This window comes from Bos indicus x Bos taurus, chromosome 1 (assembly GCF_003369695.1).
Source record: "Bos indicus x Bos taurus breed Angus x Brahman F1 hybrid chromosome 1, Bos_hybrid_MaternalHap_v2.0, whole genome shotgun sequence".
Lineage (NCBI taxonomy): Eukaryota > Metazoa > Chordata > Mammalia > Artiodactyla > Bovidae > Bos > Bos indicus x Bos taurus.
This window is the reverse complement of record NC_040076.1, coordinates 53,551,981-53,579,789: the sequence shown is the minus strand read 5'-3', so window position 1 is coordinate 53,579,789 and position 27,809 is coordinate 53,551,981. Positions and strand designations below refer to the sequence as shown.

General features: G+C 38.7%; 1 protein-coding gene across 1 annotated transcript in view; it reads left to right on the top strand.

Moving 5' to 3' along the window:
• The window catches only part of MORC1 (MORC family CW-type zinc finger 1), a 151,708-nt gene that overhangs the window by 82,291 nt on the left and 41,608 nt on the right, over positions 1–27,809 (top strand). The window contains 4 exon segments of the mRNA XM_027550561.1: positions 3,696–3,834; positions 18,463–18,528; positions 19,498–19,743; positions 24,840–24,926. Of these exon segments, the coding sequence (XP_027406362.1) occupies positions 3,696–3,834; positions 18,463–18,528; positions 19,498–19,743; positions 24,840–24,926 (538 nt within the window).

Here is a 27,809-nt window from a genome sequence, read left to right as displayed (position 1 = left end):
CCCTGGTCACTGGGGGGCCCTTAGTAATAAGCCATGAGGATTTAGATTCCTCTGGTAGCTCAGATGGTAAAGAATCTGCCTGCAGTGCAAGAGACCTGGGTTGGAAAGATCCCCTGGAGAAGGAAATGGCAACCCACTCCAGTATTCTTGCCTGGAGAATTCCATGGAAAGAGGAGCCTGGCAGGCTACAGTCCACAGGATCGCAAAGAGTCGGACACAACTGAGTAACTAACACTTTCACTTTTTTTCCCATTATATTTTAGCCATATATCTATGACTTCTCACTCCAGCCTTAGGCCATCTCAGATCCACAGAACTGGGGATCTGACCTCTATAGATTCCCTTTTCTCCAGCTAATCATTATCCTTGAATTGACATGCTTGTCCCTTCTCCTTGAAAAGTGGTGATGCCATCACTGAGTGTTATAAAATTAGTTTCAAAGCCATACTAATTCTGTCTCTTTTATACATCAAAACACTGCCATTTCTGATGACAGGCAAGATAAATTTGCCATGTTCACAGAAAACGGATGGCCCTTAAAAGCCTGAAATGCAAAAAGTCCTATATTTATAATTTCTTAAGTCCTTGATTCTTTAAATATACTGACATAATTTTGACCATCTGCATTTCATTTCCACTGAAAAGATGAAGACAAAAACAATGCTTAAAGTGAGAGCAAGAGATTTAGAAATGGGAGCTATGGAGAAAAACTCTTGATTATAAGGGCAGTTACTTGAAAGTTGATACTTCCTTTAAGGGAGATTATCAACAGCAATGCAGATGAAGATTCCCATGGGAAGAGAAGTTGATCTGATGACCTCATTCAGTTCTCTGATTCAGTATGTTTAAATGGACCATGCATACTTTGAGACTATGCTGTGAAATAGCAAAACTCTGATATATACGCACTGTTAGACGTGGATAAAATGTGTGTTAAAATGATGAGAAAGGAAGTATAGTTATTTATTAGGCAATACTGGATGAGTGAAAGGATAGCAATACGGGGTGAAAAGTGGCATCATATGTATTTACAGAAAATGCAGTTTATTGTCACCAGTTAATTGTCACCTGCCAATTGTCAGCAGGGTTAAAGCCAATGAACAGCATTTGAATGAACAAAGTTTGTGTAACCAGAACTGGGACAGGAAATACAATAATATCTCCCTCTTACATTGAAGTTACATGTTATGTCATTTCATTACAATAACCACGTACTGCTAAGTCACTTCAGTCATGTCTGACTCTGTGCGACCCCATAGACGGCAGCCCACCAGGCTCCTCTGTCCCTGGGATTCTCCAGGCAAGAATACTGGAGTGGGTTGCCATTTCCTTCTCCAATGCATGAAAGTGAAAAGTGAAAGTGAAGTTGCTCAGTCATGTCCGACTCTTAGCGACCCCATGGACTGCAGCCCACCAGGCTCCTCCATCCATGGGATTTTCCAGGCAAGAGTACTGGAGTGGGGTGCCATTGCCTTCTCCGAATAACCACGTGAGCTTTCTCCAAATCTCAGAGGAGAAAACAGTGAAGCTAAGGGGGGTTCAGTGACCTGTCCACCATTCCTCCCTAAGCCTGAAACTTGAATCCAAGCACTTTGATTCAAAACCTGTGCTCTTTCTGCCTTACTACTCTCCCCACCTGTAGGGATCTTTAGCTCAGGAAGCCAAATCCAGACAAATATTGTGTGGTGGTAAAACATACCCGTAAAATGATCGTGTTCTGCGTTGGTGACTCAGGCAGCTTAAAATGGAGTCATTCTTTCCCAAGACACCTTTTTGTTTTGTTTTGTTTTCCACCTTAAGCACAGAGGGAGGCTACACATTTTGGTCACAGTACCCAAGAAATAAATATCAGTGTGCTTCCATTACATTCATTCTGTGTATTTGTATATATTAGAACAGGGATCACCAGCAGAGTAAAAATGATACCTATCATTTGACTAGACCCAAAAGTGAGTTTTGGAAAGGATATTTAAAAATATTTAAAATATGGCTTATATTGCATATTAAGATTTAATTTGTTTATAAAAATCTTTGAGGACAATCAAACATTGCATTTTAATAAATTAATTGAGGTTTTTCTTTTCTAAATAAAAACTTAATGTTACCACAAGGTTCCTTTCTCAAATGAAATATAAACCTGTGTGGGTACTATCCCACAGATGTCTTCAGATGAACACTGCATGTGGTTATATATATATATAGGTTTTATATATATAGGTAGGTGTCCCTCTGATTTATCTACCACTTTTCTTTGAAAATAACAATAAAAACAAATACCATATGTGGGTGGAATTAAGTGTTTTTCACAGCAGTACTTGAATTTGATTGTAGTCCTCACTCTTCTCTGTTGGTGGGGGCAAGAAAAATATATGGTGAACCCTGGGAAATAGAGAAATGTAGTGAGAGTGAGATGCTTAGCTTTCCCTGCACTGTTTCAGATTGAAGAAGCCCTTGTCTCTATTCTCAACCTCCTCCTCCCTTTCCGAGCTTAGCACCCATGTATTTTATGACACGCACTTCCCCCTCTTTTTGGTACCTACCAGGGGTAGAAAAACTCTTGTGTAAGGCTCTGAAAATCAACTTCAGCATTTTGTACCCCCTTCCCACATTGCATGTCCTCAGCTATGCCCTGGATTGAGGCCATGTCCAATGGGAATGGAACTTCTTGTCCCTGCCAGGCCTCCATACCAAAGTGAAATAAGATGGTATCTCAATTTTTCAGCAGTTTGGCTAGCTCAGCGCCCCAGAACATAGCCATGAAATCAGAAGTAGGGTGGAAAAAAGGCCTCAAACCTTCCCATGCATATGTCTCAAAAATCATTAGTATTCTTTTCAACCATAAAGACAGAAGCCCTCAGGCACAGCCTGTTTATTGCAATTTATAGACAATTCTGCTTGATTATGTAATGCATGTATTAACCCACTGGTGACTGGAGACAGCCCATCAGTAAGGCTAGGAAGCTGAGAGTTCTCTAGCAGCTGGTGTGCCTCCAGCAGCAGGGAGAGGAAGATGGGGTGCTGGGCTGCTCGATGGGGCTCCACCATGTGGCTCCATAACCCCTGAGGTGATCACAAGGTGCTGCCTCCCATCATAGTAGTCACTGGTCTTCACAGTGAGTCTCAATCCTCAAACAAAGGATCTATGTGCTTCCGAAGCAGAATTATTTGGTGTATTTTTACAGAGACATATTGGAGAAGGAAATGACAACCCACTCCACTATTCTTGAGAATTCCATGGACAGAGGAGCCTAGAGGGCTACAGTCTATGGGGTTGCAAAGAGTTGGACACGACTAAGTGACTAAACCACCACCACAGATTTCTATCCCAGATATTTTGGGAAAAGAATAATGCATGGTAGTAATGAATTAAGCTTCAGTTATCTAAAAAATATTTTTGCAAAAGTTCTCATTTGGTGATAACTCAGGATAAATGAAATGTTAGTAAATAATGAATATTCTCCCTTTCTTGTAAATCCATAGTACCCTCCACATTTTCCATTAAGTTCTTTTCCAAGAAAAGTGGAAACTTAATGTATTACCTAAATTCTCAATATAATGCTGTATTTGAGCAATGCTGTATTTGAGTTTTGGGTGTAAGCCAGAGACAATTCCTATTGAAATAAATAATCTTTTGCAGACAGTAAATAGTTTTATATTTCTTCCTGATGTTCTCTCTTGTACTTGGTTGTAAAAAGTTGTCATCGGACAGAACGTCTACCTTCCATACCCCTGGGCACTATGAGCACAGTATCACAGTCAAAGGATGAGAAAGACAAGCAGCTTCAAGAATCAGTCCAGAGGTACCAAAATCAGCTGGTAGAACCACGTCAACAGGTGAGCTGTTAGTAATTCTTTCCAAACGCTACCCAGATTCTTGAGCGTGAGTACAGATTTCGTGCATACAGACTAACTAAAGTGGTTTACCCAAATAAATGTGTAGCCTCTTTTTTTCTTCTTTTTTTGTCACCTCCTTTTCATTTTGGATCTAAGGACTGTTCTAGAGGTGATCACAGGTACTCCAGGGATCCAGAAAGGGAAAGGACTTCTTCAAATAACGCTATATTTTTATATGTGATAATGTAAGTCCATCTCCACAATAGTGTGTGAGAAATAAGGGAATATATTTCCACTCTAGGGTGTGCGTACAGCCTTGTAGAGGTCAGCCGGTATGTCAAAGGTCACACAGTCAAGTTTGGGACTCAGATGTATATGACTACAAAGATTATGCTCTTTTTATCTCATCAGGCTTCTTCCCTGAGGGTAGATGTTTTGAGGTAAAGAGTTATTCTTTTAAAAAATACTAGCCTATAAATACAGGAACTTAACGTCTTATTTAATTGTTAAGAAAATTCAATAAATAAAACAGTATCAGTAAATATAGATAACCATGACAATTGCAAGTGAAAGAAAAAGTGGTGTGCAGAATTACTGTTTTAATCTCTTAACTAATAAAGTAATTGCATCCCTTTCTGTAGATTTTGCACCCAAGTTCAGCATTTTTTAATTGTGTTGCCTGTCAAGTTCCTCAAATAGAAATTGAGGAGGTCAGCAGCATATGTCCAAATGTGTTGACTCCTGTGTGGATGTCAGGAAATAAAATGCTCATTTGAGTAGAAAATTCCCTTCCTGAATTGGGAGTTAAGACACTTGGGCTTACTACCTGATTATTATGTGTGTTCCTGGGTTCATGGAAAATAAACCTTCTTTTCTAACCCAGCTTCATCTTCTTACCTCTCTACCTTTGCTGAGGATCTGCTGTGCAGGTCAGCCACCACCTGGGGTCATAGACAACAAACACTGACTCTCCCCTTTTAGCCTGAAGTCTCAGAGTTTCTTTGGGGAAGAGAGTGAAAGTCATTTGGGAACATATTCACCTAACCAGTCTTCAATCCTCAAAGTTGCTCAACATTTTACATATCCTAGAGTGTCTGCTTTTGAGTTTTATAACAGGTCAGACATAAAGATATCATCACTGGTTGTTATTTTAATCAGATCAGATCAGATCAGTTGCTCAGTCATGTCCGACTCTGTGTGACCCCATGAATTGCAGCACGCCAGGCCTCCCTGTCCATCACCAACTCCCAGAGTTCACTCAGACTCACGTCCACCGAGTCAGTGATGCCATCCAGCCATCTCATCCTCTGTCATCCCCTTCTCCTCTTGCCCCCAATCCCTCCCAGCATCAGAGTCTTTTCCAATGAGTCAACTCTTCGCATGAGGTGGCCAAAGTACTGGAGTTTCAGCTTTAGCATCATTCCCTCCAAAGAAATCCCAGGGCTGATCTCCTTCAGAATGGACTGGTTGGATCTCCTTGCAGTCCAAGGGACTCTCAAGAGTCTTCTCCAACACCACAGTTCAAAAGCATCAATTCTTTGGCGCTCAGCCTTCTTCACAGTCCAACTCTCACATCCATACATGACCACAGGAAAAACCATAGCCTTGACTAGATGAACCTTTGTTGGCAAAGTAATGTCTCTGCTCTTGAATATGCTGTCTAGGTTGGTCATAACTTTCTTTCCAAGGAGTAAGCGTCTTTTAATTTCATGGCTGCAGTCACCATCTGCAGTGATTTTGGAGCCCAGAACAATAAAGTCTGACACTGTTTCCACTGTTTCCCCATCTGTTTCCCATGAAGTGATGGGACCAGATGCCATGATCTTAGTTTTCTGAATGTTGAGCTTTAAGCCAACTTTTTTACTCTCCACTTTCACTTTCATCAAGAGGCTTTTGAGTTCCTCTTCACTTTCTGCCATAAGGGTGATGTCATCTGCATATCTGAGGTTATTGATATTTCTCCCGGCAATCTTGATTCCAGCTTGTGTTTCTTCCAGTCCAGCGTTTCTCATGATGTACTCTGCATAGAAGTTAAATAAGCAGGGTGACAGTATACAGCCTTGACGTACTCCTTTTCCTATTTGGAACCAGTCTGTTGTTCCATGTCCAGTTCTAACTGTTGCTTCCTGACCTGCATACAGATTTCTCAAGAGGCAGATCAGGTGGTCTGGTATTCCCATCTCTTTCAGAATTTTCCACAGTTTATTGTGATCCACACAGTCAAAGGCTTTGGTATAGTCAATAAAGCAGAAATAGATGTTTTTCTGGAATTCTCTTGCTTTTTCCATGATCCAGCGGATGTTGGCAATTTGATCTCTGGTTCCTCTGCCTTTTGTTTTATTTCTTACTTTCCTTAACACCCCTTTTATTTTTATGAAGGCATTCAGCACGTCTTGAACTGGTTTTATCTTTATTGCAGTCTCTGGATATTTTTTTCCTATAGAGGATAGCACTGACCCTTAGATAGTGAGAGTGTATGTCATGAAGTCTTAATTACCTTTTTCTGTTTAGGATTGGATGTTTTATTCATCATCAAGGTAGAGATTTTGATGGAGGCTGACGGAATAACAGATTTGAGCCATCCATTCTACTTATTCTTTCTTTCTTGGTAGTCGGTTTTTTCATAAAAACTTGAGCCAGGTTTATAGATTCAGTCTGTTTCAGATATAAACAAAAAAGTTTAGCAGTACTTAAATAGAAACCTACTCCAAACAGTTCAAAGGATGTTAAGACTCATCATCTTCCCCTCGCCTGCTTTTGTGAAAACAATCCTCACATCTTTAACACGCTTCCAGGGTTCACGGTCCTTAACTGACCCTGTTTTTGTGGTAATCAAGGAAAAATTTGGTTAGGGTTCACCTAACCATGGGAAACCAGTTAATTTTTTTTAATTGGAGTTAGTTGAATTACAATATTGTGTTAGTTTCTGCTGTACAGCAAAGTGAATCGATCGAATATATCCACATATCCCCTCTTTGTAAGATTCTATTTCCACATAGGACATTACAAATATTGAGTAGAGGTTCCTATGCTATTCAGTAGATTCTCATTACTGGTCTGTTTTATATATAGTAGTGTATATACGTCAATCCCAGTCATCCAATTTATCCTCCCTGCCCCTTATCCTCTTGTAACCATAAGTTTGTTTGCTATATCCATGGCTCTACTTCTGGTTTGTCAATAACATTTACACCTTTTTTTTTGTAGATTCCATTCATAAGCAAAATCATATATATTTGTCCTTTTCTGTCTGGCTTACTTCAGTCAGTATGACAATCTCTAGATCCATCCATGTTGCTGCAAATGGCATTATTTTTTTATTTTTTATGGCTGAGTAATATTCCATTGTATATATGTACCACATCTTCTTTATCCATTCCTCTGTTGTTGGCATAATTTTGAGGTGGTCATTAAACTCATACTTGCCCTTGGATCTGTCCTGTGCTTGGCATGGTGGGGAATAAGTGAAAGTGAAGTTGCTCAGTTGTGTCCAACTCTTTGCGACCCCGTGGACTGTAGCCCACCAGGCTCCTCCATCCATGGTATTCCCCAGACAAGAGTACTGGAGTGGGTTGCCATTTCCTTCTCCAGGGGATCTTCCTGACCCAGGGATCAAACCCAGGTCTCCCGCATTGCAGGCAGACGCTTTAACCTCTGAGCCACCAAATAACTCTAATACCACAATGTAAGCCCCATGATTGTAAGGATAGTTTTGGTTTTGTTCACTGTCTATTACCAAAAACACTGCCTGGCATGTATTCAACAGATAGTTGTTGAATCATGAAATAAAACATGACCTTGGATAATATACAGTCCCTTTGAGGACCAAGTCTGACAGCTATTTAAAAATTAACAACCACTGTAAACCAGTGCTAGTTCAGTACTTGTCTGATCATGTGCTGTGCTTAGTCGTTCAGTTGTGTCTGACTCTTTGTGACCCATTGGACTGTAGCCCATCAGGCTTCTCTGTCCATGGGGATTCTTCAGACAAGAATACTGGAGTGGGTTGCCATGCCCTCCTCCAGGGGATCTTCCCAACCCAGGGATCGAACCCAGGTCTCCTGAATTGCAGGCAGATTCTTTACCATACTGCTGCTGCTGCTGCTGCTAAGTCACTTCAGTCATGTCCGACTCTGTGTGACCCCATAGATGGCAGCCTACGAGGCTTCCCTGTCCCTGGGATTCTTCAAGCAAGAACACTAGAGTGGGTTGCCATTTCCTTCTCCAATGCATGAAAGTGAAAAGTGAAAGTGAAGTCGCTCAGTTGTGTCCAACTCTTAGTGACCCCATGGACTGCAGCCCACCAGGCTCCTCCGTCCATGGGATTTTCCAGGCAAGAGCGCTAGAGTGGGGTGCCATTGCCTTTGCCGATTCTTTACCATAGCTGAAACTAAATCAGAAGTTACAAGAAGATAGGGAGGGTGGCTTCATTCAAAAAAGTTTCATAAAGGAAGTGACACAATTTGTATCTTAAAGTCTATTTAGGGTAAATAAAGGGAAAGAACAGGGCATTCTAGGTGAGAAGAGCATTATAAACAAAGACCTGGAGATGAGCACGGGCTTTTTCCTTCATGGAACCAGTCTTTTAAATTACATGCTAAACTTTCGTATTTTAAAAAATAAACTCAGCATTTCTGTGACATGCTTGTCTTTTAAAAACTGTATAAATCATTATAAGATATGGTAATTACTGAATAGAGGACCTCTGAAAGGTGAGCTCAGTTCCCCTTTCACAAAAATTATTTATGAAAGTATTCAAAAACTAATTTGGTAATAGCTGTTTGATGCCAGAAAAAAAGACTCAAAACCATCCAATATTCAATGAGAATTTACTTTGTTCCTGACTGCTTTTTAGAAGAAGTGCTGTTAGACTATGACGTAGGAAGGGTGGCAAAGTGAGAAAAACAGGGCATTGGTGCCATTCAGGTTCAGTGCACACACTATTCAGGTGTAGGATAGACATCACTGGAAAATCAAGTAATGGCTAGTGTATTACCATCATTCCACTATATCTATCAGTGGTGCCCATTCTCTCAATATCAGGAAATAATGAGTTGCATGCCATGAAATTATGGTTTGCCCACCTCCTGTTCTCTCTTCCTGCCTCTGGATACCAGTGTTCACTTATTCGTTGATTAAATCTGGGGAGCAAATATAAAAATGGCCCAAATCTGCATACTTCATTTCTTACTCTCTTGCATTTCCGTTTTAATGGCAGAAGGCATCTTGATCTGGAAAACAAAGAGTTAACTTGGTAAATCAAAAGCCTTTCAGGATCTTCGATTCTTTCGTTGTTGGTTTTGTATCACTGACAACCAGGGAGGAGGGAATAATGGTAGGAAGGGTAGTATGATGGTATTAGTATCAGAAATCAGCAGCTGCAGTGTCTTCTCCACCCTTTTTGCATACTACTGGTATGCAGAGTGACAAAGTCTAGATTCTAGGTGCCCCACTGCAGGATGCTCTACTTAGAGAAAATTCACAGTGGGTCAGAAAACTGCTGGTAGAAGAGGTACCTCAGTGATTAGATCTTGTCCTCTAGGGAAAAATTAAACATGTTGGTTCAAAGCTACTATCATTTCCACAGGTGGTATTGTATTTAATCCTCACATTACAGTTATAACAATTATAACATCAGAAAGAGAGTGAATTTCAGAGCAATTCAGTAAGTTGAATCAGTCATACATCTTTAAATGGTGAAGTTAACTTTGGTTTCCTTTTTGCCTAATTCCAACACAATCTGCTCACAGTCTCATATGATAAATATAGTCAAAAAGGATATGAAAACATTCACAAAGGCCACAAGCTGATGTAATGCAAATCATATTTGTTAAGAGAAATGTATAAGTTCATAAACCTAGTAGGAGGGCTCAAATACAAGATGTAATTGATAAGTTGTGCCAGCAAGCCAAGAGCCACTTTATAAATTGTGCTTCTGAAGCAGCACATTCTGCTTCTTCTCCTCTCTGAAGAGATGAATGAGTGTTCCTCACTGTGCGTTTCCGCGCTCATTCCTCATCACCTGCTGTTTTCTATACCGAGTGACAAGTGACACCTGCTGGCCAAGTAATGAAGCATTTTCATTTTTATCATCACTCTTGATTGTTTAGCTACTAATTGGCCCATCAGCTAGATAATTGTCATTCTGTTTTTCAGTAAACCTAGACAAGAATTTTAAAACCATAAGACAGAGTAACAGAATCAAGTCCTCTGCATTTGAGGATTTGGCAGTACTCAATTTTGCCCTTTTCTTAGTTTTCAGTTCAGTTCAGTTCAGTTCATTCACTCATTCATGTCCGACTCTTTGCAACCCCATGAATCACAGCACCCCAGGCCTCCCTGTCCATCACCAACACCCAGAGTTCACTCAGACTCACGTCCATCGAGTCAGTGATGCCATCCAGCCATCTCATCCTCTGGCGTCCCCTTCTCCTCCTGCCCCCAATCCCTCCCAGCATCAGAGTCTTTTCCAATGAGTCAACTCTTCGCATGAGGTGGCCAAAGTACTGGAGTTTCAGCTTTAGCATCATTCCTTCCAAAGAACACCCAGGGCTGATCTCCTTTAGAATGGACTGGTTGGATCTCCTTGCAGTCCAAGGGACTCTCAAGAGTCTTCTCCAACACCACAGTTCAAAAGCATCAATTCTTCGGCACTCAGCCTTCTTCACAGTCCAACTCTCACATCCATACATGACCACAGGAAAAACCATAGCCTTGACTAGATGAACCTTTGTTGGCAAAGTAATGTCTCTGCTCTTGAATATGCTATCTAGGTTGGTCATAACTTTCCTTCCAAGGAGTAAGCGTCTTTTAATTTCATGGCTGCAGTCACCATCTGCAGTGATTTTGGAGCCCAAAAAAATAAAGTCTGACACTGTTTCCACTGTTTCCCCATCTATTTCCCATGAAGTGATGGGACCAGATGCCATGATCTTAGTTTTCTGAATGTTGAGCTTTCAGCCAACTTTTTCACTCCCCTCTTTCACTTTCAAGAGGCTTTTGAGTTCTTCTTCACTTTCTGCCATAAGGGTGGTGTCATCTGCATATCTGAGGTTATTGATATTTCTCCTGGCAATCTTGATTCCAGCTTGTGTTTCTTCCAGTCCAGCGTTTCTCATGATGTACTCTGCATAGAAGTTAAATAAGCAGGGTGACAGTATACAGCCTTGACATACTCCTTTTCTTATTTGGAACCAGTCTGCTGTTCCATGTCCAGTTCTAACTGTTGCTTCCTGACCTGCATACACACTTCTCAAGAGGCAGATCAGGTGGTCTGGTATTCCCATCTCTTTCAGAATTTTCTACAGTTTATGGTGATCCATACAGTCAAAGGCTTTGGCATAGTCAATAAGGAAGAAATAGATGTTTTTCTGGAACTCTCTTGCTTTTTCCATGATCCAGCGGATGTTGGCAATTTGATCTCTGGTTCCTCTGCCTTTTCTAAAACCAGCTTGAACATCAGCAAGTTCACGGTTCATGTATTGCTGAAGCCTGTCTTTGAGAATTTTGAGCATTACTTTACTAGCATGTGAGATAGTGCAGTTGTGCGGTACTTTGAGCATTCTTTGGCATTGCCTTTCTTTGGGATTGGAATGAAAACTGACCTTTTCCAGTCCTGTGGCCACTGCTGAATTTTCCAAATTTGCTGGCATGTTGAGTGCAGCACTTTCACAGCATCATCTTTCAGGATTTCAAATAGCTCAATTGGAATTCCATCACCTCCACTAGCTTTGTTCGTGGTAATGCTCTCTAAGGCCCACTTGACTTCACATTCTAGGATGTCTGGCTCTAGATGAGTGATCACATCATCGTGATTATCTGGGTTGTGAAGATCTTTTTTGTACAGTTCTTCTGTGTATTCCTGCCACCTCTTCTTAATATCTTCTGCTTCTGTTAGGTCCATACCATTTCTGTCCTTTATCAAGCCCATCTTTGCATGAAATCTTCCCTTGGTATCTCTAATTTTCTTGAAGAGATCTCTAGTCTTTCCCATTCTGTTGTTTTCCTCTATTTCTTTACATTGATCGCTGAGGAAGGCTTTCTTATCTCTTCTTGCTATTCTTTGGAACTCTGCAGTCAATGCTTATATCTTTCCTTTTCTCCTTTGTTTTTCACTTCTCTTCTTTTCGCAGCTATTTGTAAGGCCTCCCCAGATAGCCATTTTGCTTTTTTGCATTTCTTTTCCATGGGGATGGTCTTGATCCCTGTCTCCTGTACAATGTCATGAACCTCAGTCCATAGTTCATCAGGCACTGTATCTATCAGATCTAGGCCCTTAAATCTATTTCTCACTTCCACTGTATAATCATAAGGGATTTGATTTAGGTCATACCTGAATGGTCTAGTGGTTTTCCCTACTTTCTTCAATTTAAGTCTGAATTTGATAATAAGGAGTTCATGATCTGAGCCACAGTCAATTTTAACATCACAATTTACAGTCTTTTCTACTTTCTATTGTTCAACAGGACAGCTGTGTCATAATCACACATATGGAGTATTGTTTTAGGTCCATTCATTCAGGGATTTTGGTACCACTTTAAATACACTTAATGCCTTCAGATCATTATAAGGCAAATGATAACTTGATTCCTTGATGAAGCCTACTCTGTTTACCCATTTGTACCACTGGGATGATTCCCTGGAGAAGGGATTGGCAACCCACTCCATTGGAGAATCCATTAACAATCCACTGCCTGGAGAATTCCACGGCCAGAGGGACCTGGCAAGCACAGTCCATAGCGTCTCACATAGTCGGACATGACTGACTGACTAATACTTTCACTTTTTTCAAAGTCAGTGGGTAGTATAGTATATTTATATAATCAGTTCATTTGTGCAGACGCGCTGTGTTGCTTGTGTATTCTCTGGGTCCTCTGGGTTAACCTTCTCTGATTAATGTTAATTTCCCATCTGGAGCCACAGTCTAGGCTCTCTCTAATCTGACACTAGTCCCTTGGCGTAAGTTTCTTCTCTTCTGCAGGATTCTCTCCCTGAGCTCCCGCAGGTTCCTCTGTGTTCTCCACTTCCTTGATGCCGCATGCCTCCATTCCTGACACTTTGTCTGAGTGCCTTTGTTCCCTAGTCCTTCAGGGTCCAAAATGAATGTCATTGCTGTGTGAAGTCTTCTCCCATTTCCCTGCTTGTAGAGATATCTCCTTCTTCCACTTCCCCTTACCCTTCCTGTGTGTCTTTCTTAAGGACGTATTTCACTTTTTAAAAAACTTTTATTTATATATTTGACTGCTGCTAAGTCGCTTCAGTCATGTCCGACTCTGTGCGACCCCAGAGACTGCAGCCGACCAGGCTCCCCCGTCCCTGGGATTCTCCAGGCAAGAACACTGGAGTGGGTTGCCATTTCCTTCTCCAATGCATGAAAGTGAAAAGGGAAAGTGAAGTCGCTCAGTCGTGTCCGATTCCTAGCGACCCCATGGACTGCAGCCTACCAGGCTCCTCCGTCTTTGGGATTTTCCAAAGGGTGGGGTGCCATTGCCTTCTCCATATATTTGACTAGGTTGTGTCTTATTTGTGGCACGTGGGCTTCTCTCTAGTTGTGGCGCACTGGTTTAGTTGCCCCTGTCACGTGGGATCTTAGTTCCCCAACCAGGGATCAAACCCGCATCCCCTGCCTTGGAAGATGGATTCTTAACCACTGGACCACCAGGGAAGTCTCCGTGTTTCACTTTCTACCTGGTATTATAGTTAGTCATGTGTTTTATCTGTCTCCTGTGTTTGACTGTAAGATTTTTGAAATAAGGGAACATTTTTATTCATCTTTGTGTTCCCAATAACACTTAGACCTGAACCTTTTATATAATAGATGTTTGCCAAATGAGTGAAGGGTTGAAGGAACAATTTGGTTTATGCAGAATTCTTCACAATTAGATACAAAGATAAATATTTTTCATTGGATTGGTTGAAGCTATATAGGTTAGACTTAAAACTGTCTACATCTATTCTTGGACACCATAATGTTCTCACACTTGGTCAAAATGAAGTGTTGGCATTTGAGTGGGAGTATAGAGACTATATTTGGATTTCATTTGTCACATTCATAGTCTTTGCATCACATGAAGAGCCTTTGTAAAATTCCATGCCTGTTGAGAAAACTCAATAGCCTTCTGTTCTTTCATGGTGCTTGCATGGACACAAAAACTGAGGCCGTGTGGTCTGACAGTTCCCACAGTAAGTGTACAGTTTAGCAGTAAATGTAAGGCAGAGAAGGCTCGCTGACCTTTTAGCTGTGTTTTCAAAATGAAATGGCATATCTGAGCACAACTTTATACTGAAGACTGTGAACACATTTTCTCATTTAGAATATAATCTTTTTAATGTATCATTGTTGCATAGGATGCTGAGATTTCTAATCTGTATACTAAGGAGCTTGATGCCTTAGAAAATCTATTTGTTTATCAAGCTTTTCAGCCTCCTTACATAAACTTCCATGATCTAAAATTTATGACACCTAAGCTCTTATGACACTCTGTCTAACAAGAGGCTGATGATGCTCACTGTAATTGAAATGTTTTACTTTATTACTCTTGTGACAAAGATCTAATTTCTCTGTGGTGATACCTGTCATTCCAAAAGGGATAATGCATGATACGGTCACATCTGTGGGCCCTGTGTTCGCAGTATAGCAAACAAGCTACTATTGCTCATGAGGAACATGTGTGGAAATTCCTTGAGGGCAGATATCATGAGTTCACTTCCTCATGTATCTCCCATCACTACATCTGGCTCAGTATTGGGCACAGTAGATGTCCAACAGTAGCTCTTCCACTCCTTAGCTTGATTTGCTTGTCCACATTCTTTTCTTTTCTCTTGAATTTTAATTGACATACAGTGTTATAGTAGTTTCAAGTGTATACCATAATGACTCAATATTTTCATATGTTACAAAATGATCACCACGATGTTTAGCCACCATAGAGAGTTGTTAGAATATTACTGACTGTATCTCTTGTGCTGTACATTGCATCCTCTTGACTTATTTATTTTATAATTGAAAGTTTGTATCTCCTAATCCCTTTCACCTATTTTGCCCATTTCCTCACCATTTTATCCTCTGACAGCCGCTAACTTATATATATGAGTCTGTTTCTTAATTGCTTTGTTTGTTCTTTTTTTTTCCTCTTAAATTCCACATGGGTGAGATCATGTGATATTTGTCATTCTCTGTCTGACTTATTTCACTTAGCTTTATACCCTGTAGGTCCATCCATGTTGTCACAGATGGCAAGAGTTTGTTCTTTTTATGGAAGAGTTGTTTATAAGCTGACCTCAGGTCTGTTTGATGTCACTAGTCCTTGATCCTAGCACACCCCTCCCCCTTCAGCCCAGTAAAAATGGGATTAAACTAGGTATTTGTGAATATCCATTTAATTTTATCTGTTTGCAATACAGGAGATCTGGGTTCGATCCCTGGGTCAGGAAGATCATCTGGAGGGAGGGCATGGCAACCCATTCCAGTATTCTTGCCTGGAGAATTCCATGGACAGAGGAACCCGGTGGGCTACAGTCCATGGGGTCGCAAAGAGTTGGACACCACTGCGCAACTGATGCTTTACTTTTTACTTTCACTTTTGTCCAATTTTAGAGCCTATGAGTGTGAGTTGCCCATCTTCATTTACAGGGTGTTAAATTTGTAATGCCTGTATATATTTGTTTTATTTTGAATACAAACATGAGGTTTCTGGAGCAGAGCAGATCTATTATTTAATTATAGCAAATAATTACTCTGATTCCCTTTTGTCCTAATTTGTACCCCTGGGGCAGTGGATGAGATGAGGCAGATCATATGTTATCCTATATATACTGGAGTTTGTATCATCAGCGAGAAAGTTGGGGGAAAAAATCTGGTTATTTATATAAGAGAGGGGCAGCCTCCTCCCTAACTCCACCTTATTGCCTGTCAGACACATACTTCTTTGCTCTTTGAGAAGGATCCTGGATTCTTACTGTTACCCTATGGAATATAAGTAAATCTCTTAGGGGAAAGATAAGACTATCTTCTTTAGCTATGCTTGTACATCCTCAGATCTCATTCCTTCCTTAACATGTAAATACATACCTCTAGGAGGGTAAATCTCTTCAGATACTCTCTCACTAATAATTAGTCATAAATTAAATTCTAAAATTTGTTCTTCTAGGCTAGGTCTAAAGTTTTGGTAAAATTTGATCAGAAAGCCTTCATAGTACAGAAACATAAAAATATTGTCTCTACAGTCCCACTAAGCGTGAATCTAAAATTAAAATGTAGAATCCTCTGTCTTCCAGGGCCGTGAGTCTATGATGATCAGGTCATTTGTGTAAGAACTTCACATGTTTGTAAAAATTCAAATTCCTGAGGTCTACAGCAGACTGACTCAACAAGAGTCTCTGAGACAGAAGCCTTGGAATCTGCTTTTCTGTCCAGCTCTCCACATGATTCTTATGCACCACAGCCTTTTTTTCCTTTATTCCTGACTTTAAGGACCCTCTGTTTTTCCTGCTGGCAGAGATACTTCATGTTCTGCAGCTTTTGCTATTGAATCTGTGGTTTTCAGGACTTTCCAAAAATGGAAAGAAATGTAACAGTCTTTCTGGGAGAGTTTATGAGTATCATATAAAAATAAATACCAATATTAGCAAGCTTTCTAAGGTGATGATGAGTCTCTGAAATCTGAAGAGGTGATGGTGATGATAAAGATATTACCACTAGCAAACAACCATTCATTAAGTAACTGAGACAGAATTTGAAATGGATTAGCTATGTTACCTAGATTTCTGTTTTACAAAAAATGCAAAGATGTGCTGCCATTAGTGGTATTTTTCTATTCAAAATGTAGTTGAGACATTTTTGCTGTGTATTTCTATGATGTCTGAAGTTCTTTTGTAGAAACACAACTCTGAAATGAATATAAAAAGAGGAAAACGAATGGAATTAAAAATTTTTATTACAACTTCAGTGATGTGATTAGTCATTCAGGTTAAAACTCACTGTAATAAAACTTTTTATCAAAAAGTAATTATCTTTAAGCTAGCACCAAAAATGATACAAACCCAAATGATGTAAGTGTATCATACCTTGTTACTAGGCTACACTCAATCCATTTCTCTATATCAGGAATAAGACACTGGCATTTAATATAAAGCATCTCAAATATGTGATAACATCTGACAGGTAATGAAGAAGTAGTCACATTATGAGTGCAGAATAGAACTGTGGCGGTGTTTCAACAGAGAAAGAAATGAGCAATAGTCTCTGGGAACATCTGTTTATCCTGTTAATCACCAACATTTTATTGAGTACCTATAAAGTGCTAATGGAGAAGGAAATGGCAACCCACTCCAGTACTCTTGCCTGGAGAATCCCACGGGCGGAGGAGCCTGGTGGGCTGGTCTATGGGGTCACAAGGAGTTGGACACGACTGAGCGACTTCACTCACTCACTCACTCAAAGCACTAAACACTGTGATGGGTACTACAGATAAAAAATGACTTTCAGAGAGAGATACAAGTATTACCATGACTATGACACAATGTGATACATACCGTGATTTCTGCTATAAATATGGCTATATAGATGTAGCATCTTCCTGTTCTTTTCCTGGGAGTCTTGTAAGAGCAACCGGAAAACAGAGAACAAAAATGCAAACTCTAGTTTCAGTAGAGCTAGGAAATATATACCAGAATACCCCAGGGCTGCCCAAGGCAGTCAAGATAATGCAAGAATCCCACAGGAGGAAACGGAGAGAAATGGAAGAAAGAGCCCAGCAATAGCACTTCTAAAGAATCAACACAAATACACTTACTAAAGAAGGGTTCATCTGGAGATGGAAAATCTATAGCCTTGGAACTTTACTGGACCTGCTTGGGTTCACAGAAGATGTGGAGTGTACATGAAAGTACTCAAAAAGCCATGTTTGCAGAAGATGAGAAAAAGAATTTCTTGGGGAGAAATGAGAAAAGAGATTTTGCTTATGGAAACAAAAAAGAAAAACTCGCCTAGACTCTTATCCTCCACCTACCCTTCCTATAGAAAACTCTGGCAGATAGATAGTCTGGGAAAACCAAACTCTTATAATGGTGTGTTTAAGATACTATGATAGCAGCTAAATATCTACAAAAAAAGAAAAGACTATCCCGGTAATATATGAATATAGCACTATATAAATATGGATGTCAGTTTTTAGGGACACAGTTAAGGGCAGTGTATCCTCAACAGTCCCTTGAAGCTCAGATCCAGGGCTCTGACCTATGCAGAGCTATTGCTAATGGTCAAGATTTGTTCCAGATGCTGGAAACTACACGTGGAGAAAAAAGGGTCTCCAGAGAGGGGAGATGAGGGCTGTGGAGACAATTTCTGATACCATGGCACCCTTGTATTGCTCATAAGATGTTTGCTTGTAATTGCTTGTAATTTTGCTTGTATTGCTTATAATACTTCATTGCATTATCTTGTACTGTTCAGTCACTACCAATCATATACCATTACTGTATGTCTAAACTGAAAGGGACTCCTTAAGGATTGGCAAGAGTGTGTGAGCTTGGCACTTCTTTAAAAAATGAAGAACATTGAATTATTATAATATGCCAATTAAAAGTTGCTTTTACTTATATTTGTCTAATGATTTTTTTCCATAATAGCCTCAGTTTATACCAGTGAATAGGATCACTGAGCTCACTAGCCCCTTCCAAGCTTCAACATCTAAGGTGAGTAATTAAAGTGGGATTGAGTCATTTGTGACATTTCCCATAGGAATGATAAGACTTACCAAGGGCCAAATGTCATCATGGTTTAATATGTTCAGAAAGTGAAGCACTCATAGATATTTTTTCACCATCATCATTTTTTATTATAACAATTCATGTTTATTAGGAAAAACTCAGAAAGTAAAGTATAAATAAGAAAATTTAAACCACCCATTGTCTTACTGCATGGAGATGATGACCATTTTAGATATCTTAATGTATCTTACTGCATGGAGATGATGACCATTTTAGATATCTTAATGTATTTATGATTATATTTTTCCAGCATATTATTTATAATATATATGTGTTATATAAAATTATGCATATAAAATCAGAGAGAGAGTGTGTATGTGAGTCTGTAGGTATATATTTACCTAGAAATATGTTCTATATGTAATTCCTATGTTGTTTCTTATTTTGCTAAATGTCATATTACATTTTATTCCTCAAATATCTGTTATTATCTAAAATTTAAAAATTTTTGAATCTTCAGTTATATCAATCACACACACAAAATTATGAAAAACTCTTTACAATTTTGGTTATTCGGATTTCTTAGCAGGCAAATGGTGAGATTGTAAACCTCAACCAAATTTTATGTTAATAAATAGCTGACCTACATGCACCAGAGATCCAAAAGCAAGAAAATCTCTGCTCAGGAGTAAGTCAGGAAGCACAGTGTATTACCAGTTTGGAGTCTTCTGCATCTTTAGGATCAGACTTCTTGACTCAGCCCAACTCTGCTGAATCAAATTCTGAATAAGCCATTATAGCAGTATACCTTTGCCAAAGTTTATTTTCTAAGCTTCTGATTTTTAAAACTGTTGTTAGTAATAAATATCACCTAATATTATAAGATTATAAGGGAATGGTAATTATAAATAAGCCAGCTACCCCAAATTAAAAGCATGTTCTTTCTTATTTAAGGGAAATAAGAAAATTCAGAGAATCAGACCTTCCAGTGATGACTGGAAGCATGAGTCTCTTTCATCCTTTGAGCTTTTGGTCAACCACAGAGGCTGGGAAAAAAACACAGAAGGAGCGGACTCTGATGTAGAGTATATTTCAGAGACTGAAATTATGAAAAAGTCTGGGCAGAAGAAAGTGAAACCTCAACAGCAGATGTATCCAGCAGTTCCACTGGAAAATGTCAAACTAGCTAGCAGAGACCAGGTGATTTTTTTTTGTTACTTTTTCACAAAACTATATAGTCATTCACTTTTCCAGAAATAACATTTTTTAAAGATTTTGCTTCATTTCACATTTTTTTAAAGCACTCTAATTATAGCATACATATTGTAATCTGAGTTCCCTGGACAAAGTCCCAATTTCTATTTTTTCCCTACATTGTCTCTTTTGGAAGAAAAGTCAGATTGCTAATATCAGCACTGAAGGGCTCCTAAAGAACACCTCTATGGGATAAAGATTTTAATCTGTATTTAAGAGAGAAATACCCATATAGGATAAACCTGTAATCTTGAGAAATTTGCATTCAGTGCTTTATAGCAAAAATGCTTGGTCAAATTTTACATAGGTAGTTATCCCTATAGTCCAAGTTCTGGAAAAATAAAATGTGATGTTGATAATGTAACTAACTGCTGAGCTTGATTATAATGAATGTACACCCTAGGATTTCCATGTATCTAAATGAGTTTCTTTAAAAAAAAAAATTACACTTTCATTCTTACAGTGTTGACGCTTATTTAATTCCTCTTTGAGAATCTGCCCTTAGTTTCAGTGTATAATAATAACAACACTTAAAATTGAGTGGGCATTTACCCTGTGCCTGATCAGTGTTCAGTGACCACAGCTATTATCTCACAGGCTTCCCTGGTGGCTCAGACGGTAAAGAATCTGCCTGTAATGTGGGGAACCCAGGTTCGATCCCTGGATTGGGAAGATACCCTGGGGAAGGAAATGGCTACACACTCCAGTATTACCTGGAGAATTCCATGGACAAAGAAGCCTGGCAGGCTACAATCCATGAGGTCCCAAAAGGCTATAGTCCATGGGGTCACAAAGAGTTGAACACCACTGAGCGACTAACACTTTCACTTCACTTCACTTCACTTCGTTATCTTACTACCTTTAAAAAATCTTTTATAAGCCAAAATTTATTGCTTAGTTTATCTGCCTTGTTGATAAAACTTGATTACTAATGTTTTTTTACTGTTTCTAAAAATTTACTTTACCCTGAAAGGGTGAATATGGGCCACATGGAAAATATTCCAATGAGTTGCCATCATATCTGAAAGCAGGGAACTAATTTCATTGGCAAATATCCACTGAGCTTCTGCCCTGTGTAAGATAGTGTATTAAGCATGGTGGAAGACAAGATTTCAGGCATGGTTCTTTAAAAAAGAATTATTCTGAATAATAGTTACATTACAGAAATATCTCACACATTCCTTTGTAATATCTTTGGAAAATGGTATTGGATTCTTTAAAATCTTTAGTGATATAGGCTTATTACCTCCTAAAGGCAGCCTTTTCTTACTTCATTTTTGGGTAGCTCATTCTCTTAGATTATTTGAAATACAGATCCCTATAATTTTGAAGTTTTGGCCCTAAGTCTTTTCTTGAGGCTGTTGAGGCCAAACTGAATCTTGAATCTGTCCACCTTCTTCAGAATTTTAGTTTGAATTATGCATTATATTTGAGTGTAGGAATTCATCTATTCAGCAGATACTCAACTTTTGCATGCTTATAATAGAAAAAGCAGTTGCTATCACTTTATAATTATATCTCATTTAACTCCTGATTTCATTAACTGTGGAATTTCAAGATTTGGGATTTGTAGACTAATTTTATGGGGAGGTTGCATGCTCCAAAGACAACATACAAGTGATCACAAAGTTGTGTTAGAATAGCACATTTTAGAATGTAAATATGGAGATTCACATATGTATATGTGAATATATTATGTGTAAAATCATCTGTCATGTGCCATTCAGTATGTTAGCCAGCTACAGGGGATTTAGCTGTGAGCAAAACCACCTATAGTCCCAAGTCCCCGCTGAACTTATAGTCTAGTGATAGAGACAGACAATCCAATGATTATACAGATAAATGGGAACGGACACTGAGGCAGTTTTTATGACATAGTAGTGTGAGTCCTTATAATAGGAGGTTTGACCCTGGGAGGACAGGGAAGTCTTCCTTGAAAAAGTGATGACATAACTTTTAGGTTTGAATTCCAATTAAGTGGCTAAATGGAGAGGAAGATCATTTCCAATCAGTGCAAACATTATTTGCTAATGAGAGAACATGGAATACAAAGTACCTTAAGAAGACAGCTCCCTGGAGAAGGGAATGGCAACCCACTCCAGTATTCTTACCTGGAGAATTCCATGGACAGGAGCCTGGCAGGCTACAGGCCATGGGGTTGCAAAGAGTGGGACATGACTGACTGACTGACACTTCACTGACACTAAGAAGACAGCTAAGCTAAGCTGTGGTGGGGCAGTGAGGGAAAGGGGGCTGTGGTGTGAGATGGGCAGGGAGTCATCAGAACCATGCAAGCTGATACTTTGATAAGGGATTTTGTATTTATCCTGAAAGCAACAGAAAAACACTGAAGGATTTTAAACAGGAAAGTGGCATGATCAAAATTTCCTTTAGAAAAGATTGCTTTGGGTTAGTATGAAAAATGGATTCTCAGCAAACAGAATGAATGTGGGCAGAGCAGTTAAAAGGCTATTGCAGTGGCCTTGGGGGGAAATAATGGTGGTGTGGGTGAGGTGATCATGTGGAGGGGAGAGAAGTGGATGTATTTGTTCCTGTGTATTTGGCTTGAGGAGAGAACACTGACCCATTTGCTGAGATATGGGGTGCAGATGATCGGAGAGGCTGAATTCCGTTGAGAGGTCAACTCAACCAGGCCAAAGGCCAAAAAAGTTCACTAACTTAATGACTTAGTGGTAATAGGAAGAATCACAGGAGGAATTTCATTGTTATTGAATTGGAGAGAATAGAAACCAGGTTACAATGGATTTAGCAAGTGGAAGGGGAAGAAATGAAGACATGTTGTATGTCAACTCTTAGGAAGAATTTTTAGGTTGTTTGAGATTTTTCTTGTTTCTTGGGATAAGCTTGTATCACTATAAACTTCCCTCTTAGAACTGCATATTCTGTTTTGGAAAAATTTGTTTTTGTTTTCATTTATTTTTAGGTGTTTTTTATCTCTTCCGTGATCCACTAGTTGTTTAGTAGCGTATTGTTTAGCCTCCATGTGTTTTTTTTTTTTTTTCCTTTGCAGTTTTTTCCTTGTAATTGATGATAAAATAAACTCAAAAGGGATTAAAGACCTAAATGTAAGACTGGATACTATACAACTCCTAGAGGAAAACATAGGCAGAACACTCTTTGACATAAATCGCAGCAAGATTTTTTTTTGGATCTGTCCCCTAGAGTAATGGAAAACAAAAGCAAAAACAAACAAATGGAACCTAATTAAACTTAAAAGCTTTTCCATAGCAAAGGGAGCCAGAAACCAAATGAAAAGACAACTTACAGAATGGGGTAAAATATTTGCAAATGATGTAACCACAAGGGATTAAGCTCCAAAATATACAAACAACTTAATACAGCTATATATATACAGCTGTGTGTGTGTGTGTATATATATATATAAAACAACCTAGTAAAAAAATGGGCAGAAGATCTAAATATGCATTTCTCCAAAGAAGACATACAGAAGGCCAACAAGACACATGAGAGGATGCTCAACATCACTAATCATCAGGGAAACACAAATCAAAACCTTTGAGATATTACCTCATGTCTGTCAGAATGGCTGTCATTAAAAAGAACACAAATAAATGTTGGTGAGAAGAGAATCCTCATACACTATTGGTGGGAGTGTAAATTGGTGCAGTCACTGTGGAAAACACTATGCAGGTTTCTCAAAAAATAGTGTTTTGATGGGATAGAGATTGATATTTGGTTTGCAAGGTTAGCACTCAAGATTATTCTAGAAGACTTGGACTTCTAGATGAAAGTCTACTTAAAAATTTAGATATGTCTAAGAAATCTTAATGATTTCAGGGTAATCAGTGAAATTTTACATCTAGCACCAAACATTGACAACTTCAGGTTAACCCTGAGAGTTATCAAACTGTGGACCAAACACATAACATCTACTCCAATATATTAGGTTTCCTCGGTGGTGTCTCCTGGGCTATGCTCATAGCAGGAACTTGCCAGCTTTGTCCAAATGCAATAGTATCAACTTTTGTACAGAAATTTTTCTTGGTATTTTCTAAATGGTATGTGTTTAGATTATATTAAAATGAAATTGATTGTAGACACTGAAAAAACAAAAGAACTATCCCATGATCCAACAGTTCCACTCCTGGGTATATATTAAAAAAAACCCAAACTCTAGTTTAACAAGATACAAGCACCCCAGTGTTCATAGCAGTTTACAGCAGCATTATTTATGATTGCCAAGATATGGAAGCAACCCTAGTGTCCATCAACAGATGAATGGCTAAAGAAGAGATGGCGTGTATATACAATAGAGTATTGCTCAGCCATAAAAAGAATGAAAATGTGCCATTTGCAGCAAACACTATATGATATCACTTATATATGGAATCAAAAAATACAACAAACTAGTGAATATAAGGATAAAGAAGCAGATATATAGATATAAAGAACAAGCTAGTCATTATCAGTGAGGAAAGGGAAGGGGGCAATGTAAGTGTAGGGAATTAAGAGATACAAGCTATTATATATAAAATAAGCTACAAGGCTATATTGTACAACATTGGGAATATAGCCAATATTTTATAAAATGTACATTGAAACTGTAAAAAAAATTTTAAATGACTGCAGACATCTCACATACTAGGCATATTAACGTCTACTGATTAAGAATGACATAGTAAAAGAAAGCCATCATAGATATTTTTTAATGAATATATATCTTATTCCTCCCAGCAACATCCACATAAATTTTAAAAACAATGTATATATACATATATATATCCATATGAAACATTATATATTCAGTATATAGACAGTAATTCATGCAAATTCTTTGCAAAATACTATAAGGCCTTTGATTCACTGTTGAGTGCCATAATCTACACCATTCGTCTCATACTTAACTTGCATTATGATGTTATTTTGTTGAATGCCCTCTGTTTATCCTACAGAAGCCAGCACTTAATAGAAGCTGAAGGAAGGAAAGAGTGACAGTGGTTTAATATGTACAATTGATTGCTACTAATCCTTGTATATTTTTTGTTAATACCTTGCTATAGGCCTCTTGGGAAATGAAGAGAAAGAGGAGTCAAAACCTTGCTTCAACTGAAGTTGAAACCAGCAACAGCAATTCAGATATAATCCCGGTGAGACAAACTTTGCTGACTAAATGATACCTTGAAATGTATTCACATTTGTAAAGATTAGAGGAACCCAAGAGGTATTTCACATTAGTGCCCAAAGTAACTGAAACATTTAATTGAATAATTGCTTTTAGGTGAAGAAACAGGACTCAGAAAAGTTTGTTACTTGCCCAAAACTACACAAATTAGTGAAAACACAGCTGAGATTTATGCCTCCTGACCACTAATCTTGTAGTGTTTTTCATGTTGGTTGTCAGGGTGAGAAAGCTTTAATATTGTTGTTCAGTTGCCCAGTTGTGTCCAACTCTTTGTGAACCCATTCTATTGGGTTAATGTATATATGTGTATAACATTATATATATATATATAAACTGTGTGTGTGTGTGTGTGTGTGTGTGTATACATAAACTTGAAGTTCATCTCAAAACCTACCTACATGCCCAAATCCAAAGCATATGAACCTTTCTGTAATTCATAGTGTGGATTCTTACTAGAAAGTATAATTCTAAACTGACTTAAATTAGGACACTGCCAAAAACCCTTCAAAGAGAAGTCTCTTCAAGAAATCTAGACACGCTTCCCATGTGCTTCTCTATAGATTGTGTGTCCCTGATTCTAACTTGGTAGTCAATATCAAAGACCTGCATATCGTACTATTCTGCCATAGACCCTAGCAGAGGTAGTTTTCCTCACTGAACCTAGTGTAAAAGTCCTTGGTTTGTAGGAAGAGGGCTTCCCAGGTGGCTCAGTGGTAAAGAATCTGCCTGCCAGTGCAGAGAGATGCAGGTTTGATCCCTGAGTCAGGATGATCCTCTGGAGGAGGAAACGGCCACCCACTCTAGTATTCTTACTGGGATAGTCCCATGGATAGAGGAGCCTGGCAGGCTACAGTCCATGGGGTCACAGAGTCCTACATGATTGAGCAACTAATCATGCATGTGTGGGAAGAATTGACTCAAGGATTATAAGAAATACTTTATCTATGAAGCCATGTTAAAGACTTTGTTATGTTATAGGGCACCCCTTGTGTTATATTAATAATAAAAAGGTTCATTTGAATATTAGAATTTAATATCATGAAAAAAATCTATTTGATACTTTCTTTTATCAGAATATGAATTTTTTTACTTATTATAGTTCTCTTTGTACCTTGATTTCCAAGAAGCTTATAACTAAACTTTAATCTGTATAAGAATAACTATTTTTGCCTAGATTATAATTTTTTGACATGATAATATAAGAGAGAGTAATTAGACAAATTCTTGCCTCATTTTTCGTGTCTTTAGGTAAGTTATCTCAAAATGCAATTTAAGATTATGGATTAAGTTTTAATTACAAATGAGTCAATGAGAAGCACAATGTCTTCTGATTTTAGCCTAATTTATGTGCCCTTCAGCAGAAAAACATTGTCACAAGGTACATGACATAACAATAATGGAGGTTTATTTTAAAAAGGTTCCAAGATGGAACATTTCAAACAGCAGAGTCAACCCCTGTGTGCCCATTTCCTAGTTCCAATAGTTATCAATTCGTGATTGATCTTGTTTCATCTGTATCCTCCCCCTCCCCAGCTTTATTCCCAAACATCATATCATTTCCTCCATAATTATAATTGTTTTAAGAAGGAATCTGAAAGGATGTTGAAAAGCTCTAGAAGTGATTTGTGAATGGGAAAGAAAAAAAAAAACCCTTCACATCGAAGTAAGGAACAACTAAATATAGGATGTGGAGGAAGTGAGCACCAACATATTTTCAAAAGGAAAAGGGTCAACATTTATTCAGAGGGCAGAAAAGAAGAGAGGACTATATAACTAGTGTTGTGAATAACTCAGCCTCTCTACCTCTTGGAAGCCAAATGTGATAGAATGTACCTTTGCATATTAGTCGTCCCCACCTGCTTTGCAGAATCTTCAAAGTCTTTGTGTGTTTTTCATGTAGCCATTGCTTTGTCACTTCTCTGTCCTCTGCATGCAGCTTTTAGCAAGTGCTTTTGCACAAATTAAGTATGACATTTATGTTAAAATTGTTGTTGTCTTTTCATGTAATATTTCTCAAGTTCTTATGTTACTTGCATGAATGTGTGTGGTATGATTAATTTGTGTCCCTGTGATCCTAGCAGGAAGTTCGTTTTCAAATTCATGGTATCTAATTAATCTGGATAAACACTATACATTATCCAGAGATGCCCATTAATTTTTCTGTTTGGCTGTGGTTGCAGCAATTCAAGTAGGAAATAATTGCTTCTGCATGTTTGTCTGCCTGTACTTTCTTAAACTTGGAAATTAAAAAAAGATTGTTCTTAACCCCTGGGCTCCTCCCCAGTTATCTTCTTACTGTGGTGCTTGTGTGTGTGTGTGTGTGTGTGTGTGTGCGTGCATGTGCGTGTGCTTTAATTCTGACCCTGCACCTGTCAAATTTAAAGAGGGCACACAGGGTGCATTGGGCTATCACTTAAGGAAGAGTCGTTGGCTACTGACCACTTGCCACAGTTAGGTGGTTTTTATTATTTTGGGGAATTTACTGCAGCCCAGGGTCTTATTTTCAGGTGTCATGCTGTTGTTCACTCACTAAGTTGTATCCTTCTCTTTGTGATTCCATAGACTGCAGCACACCAGGCTTCCCTGTCCTCCACCATCTCCTGGACTTTGCTCAAACTCATGTCCATTGAGTCAGTAATGCCATCCACCCATCTCATCCTCTGTCATCCCTTTCTCCTCCTGTCTTCCATCTTTCCCAGCATCAGGGTCTTTTCCAGTGAGTCAGTTCTTCGCATCAAGTGGCCAGAGTATTGGAGCTTCAGCATCAGTCCTTCTAATGACCATTCAGAGTTGATTTCCTTTAGGATTAACTGTTTTGATATCCTTGCTGTCCATGGGATTCTGCAGC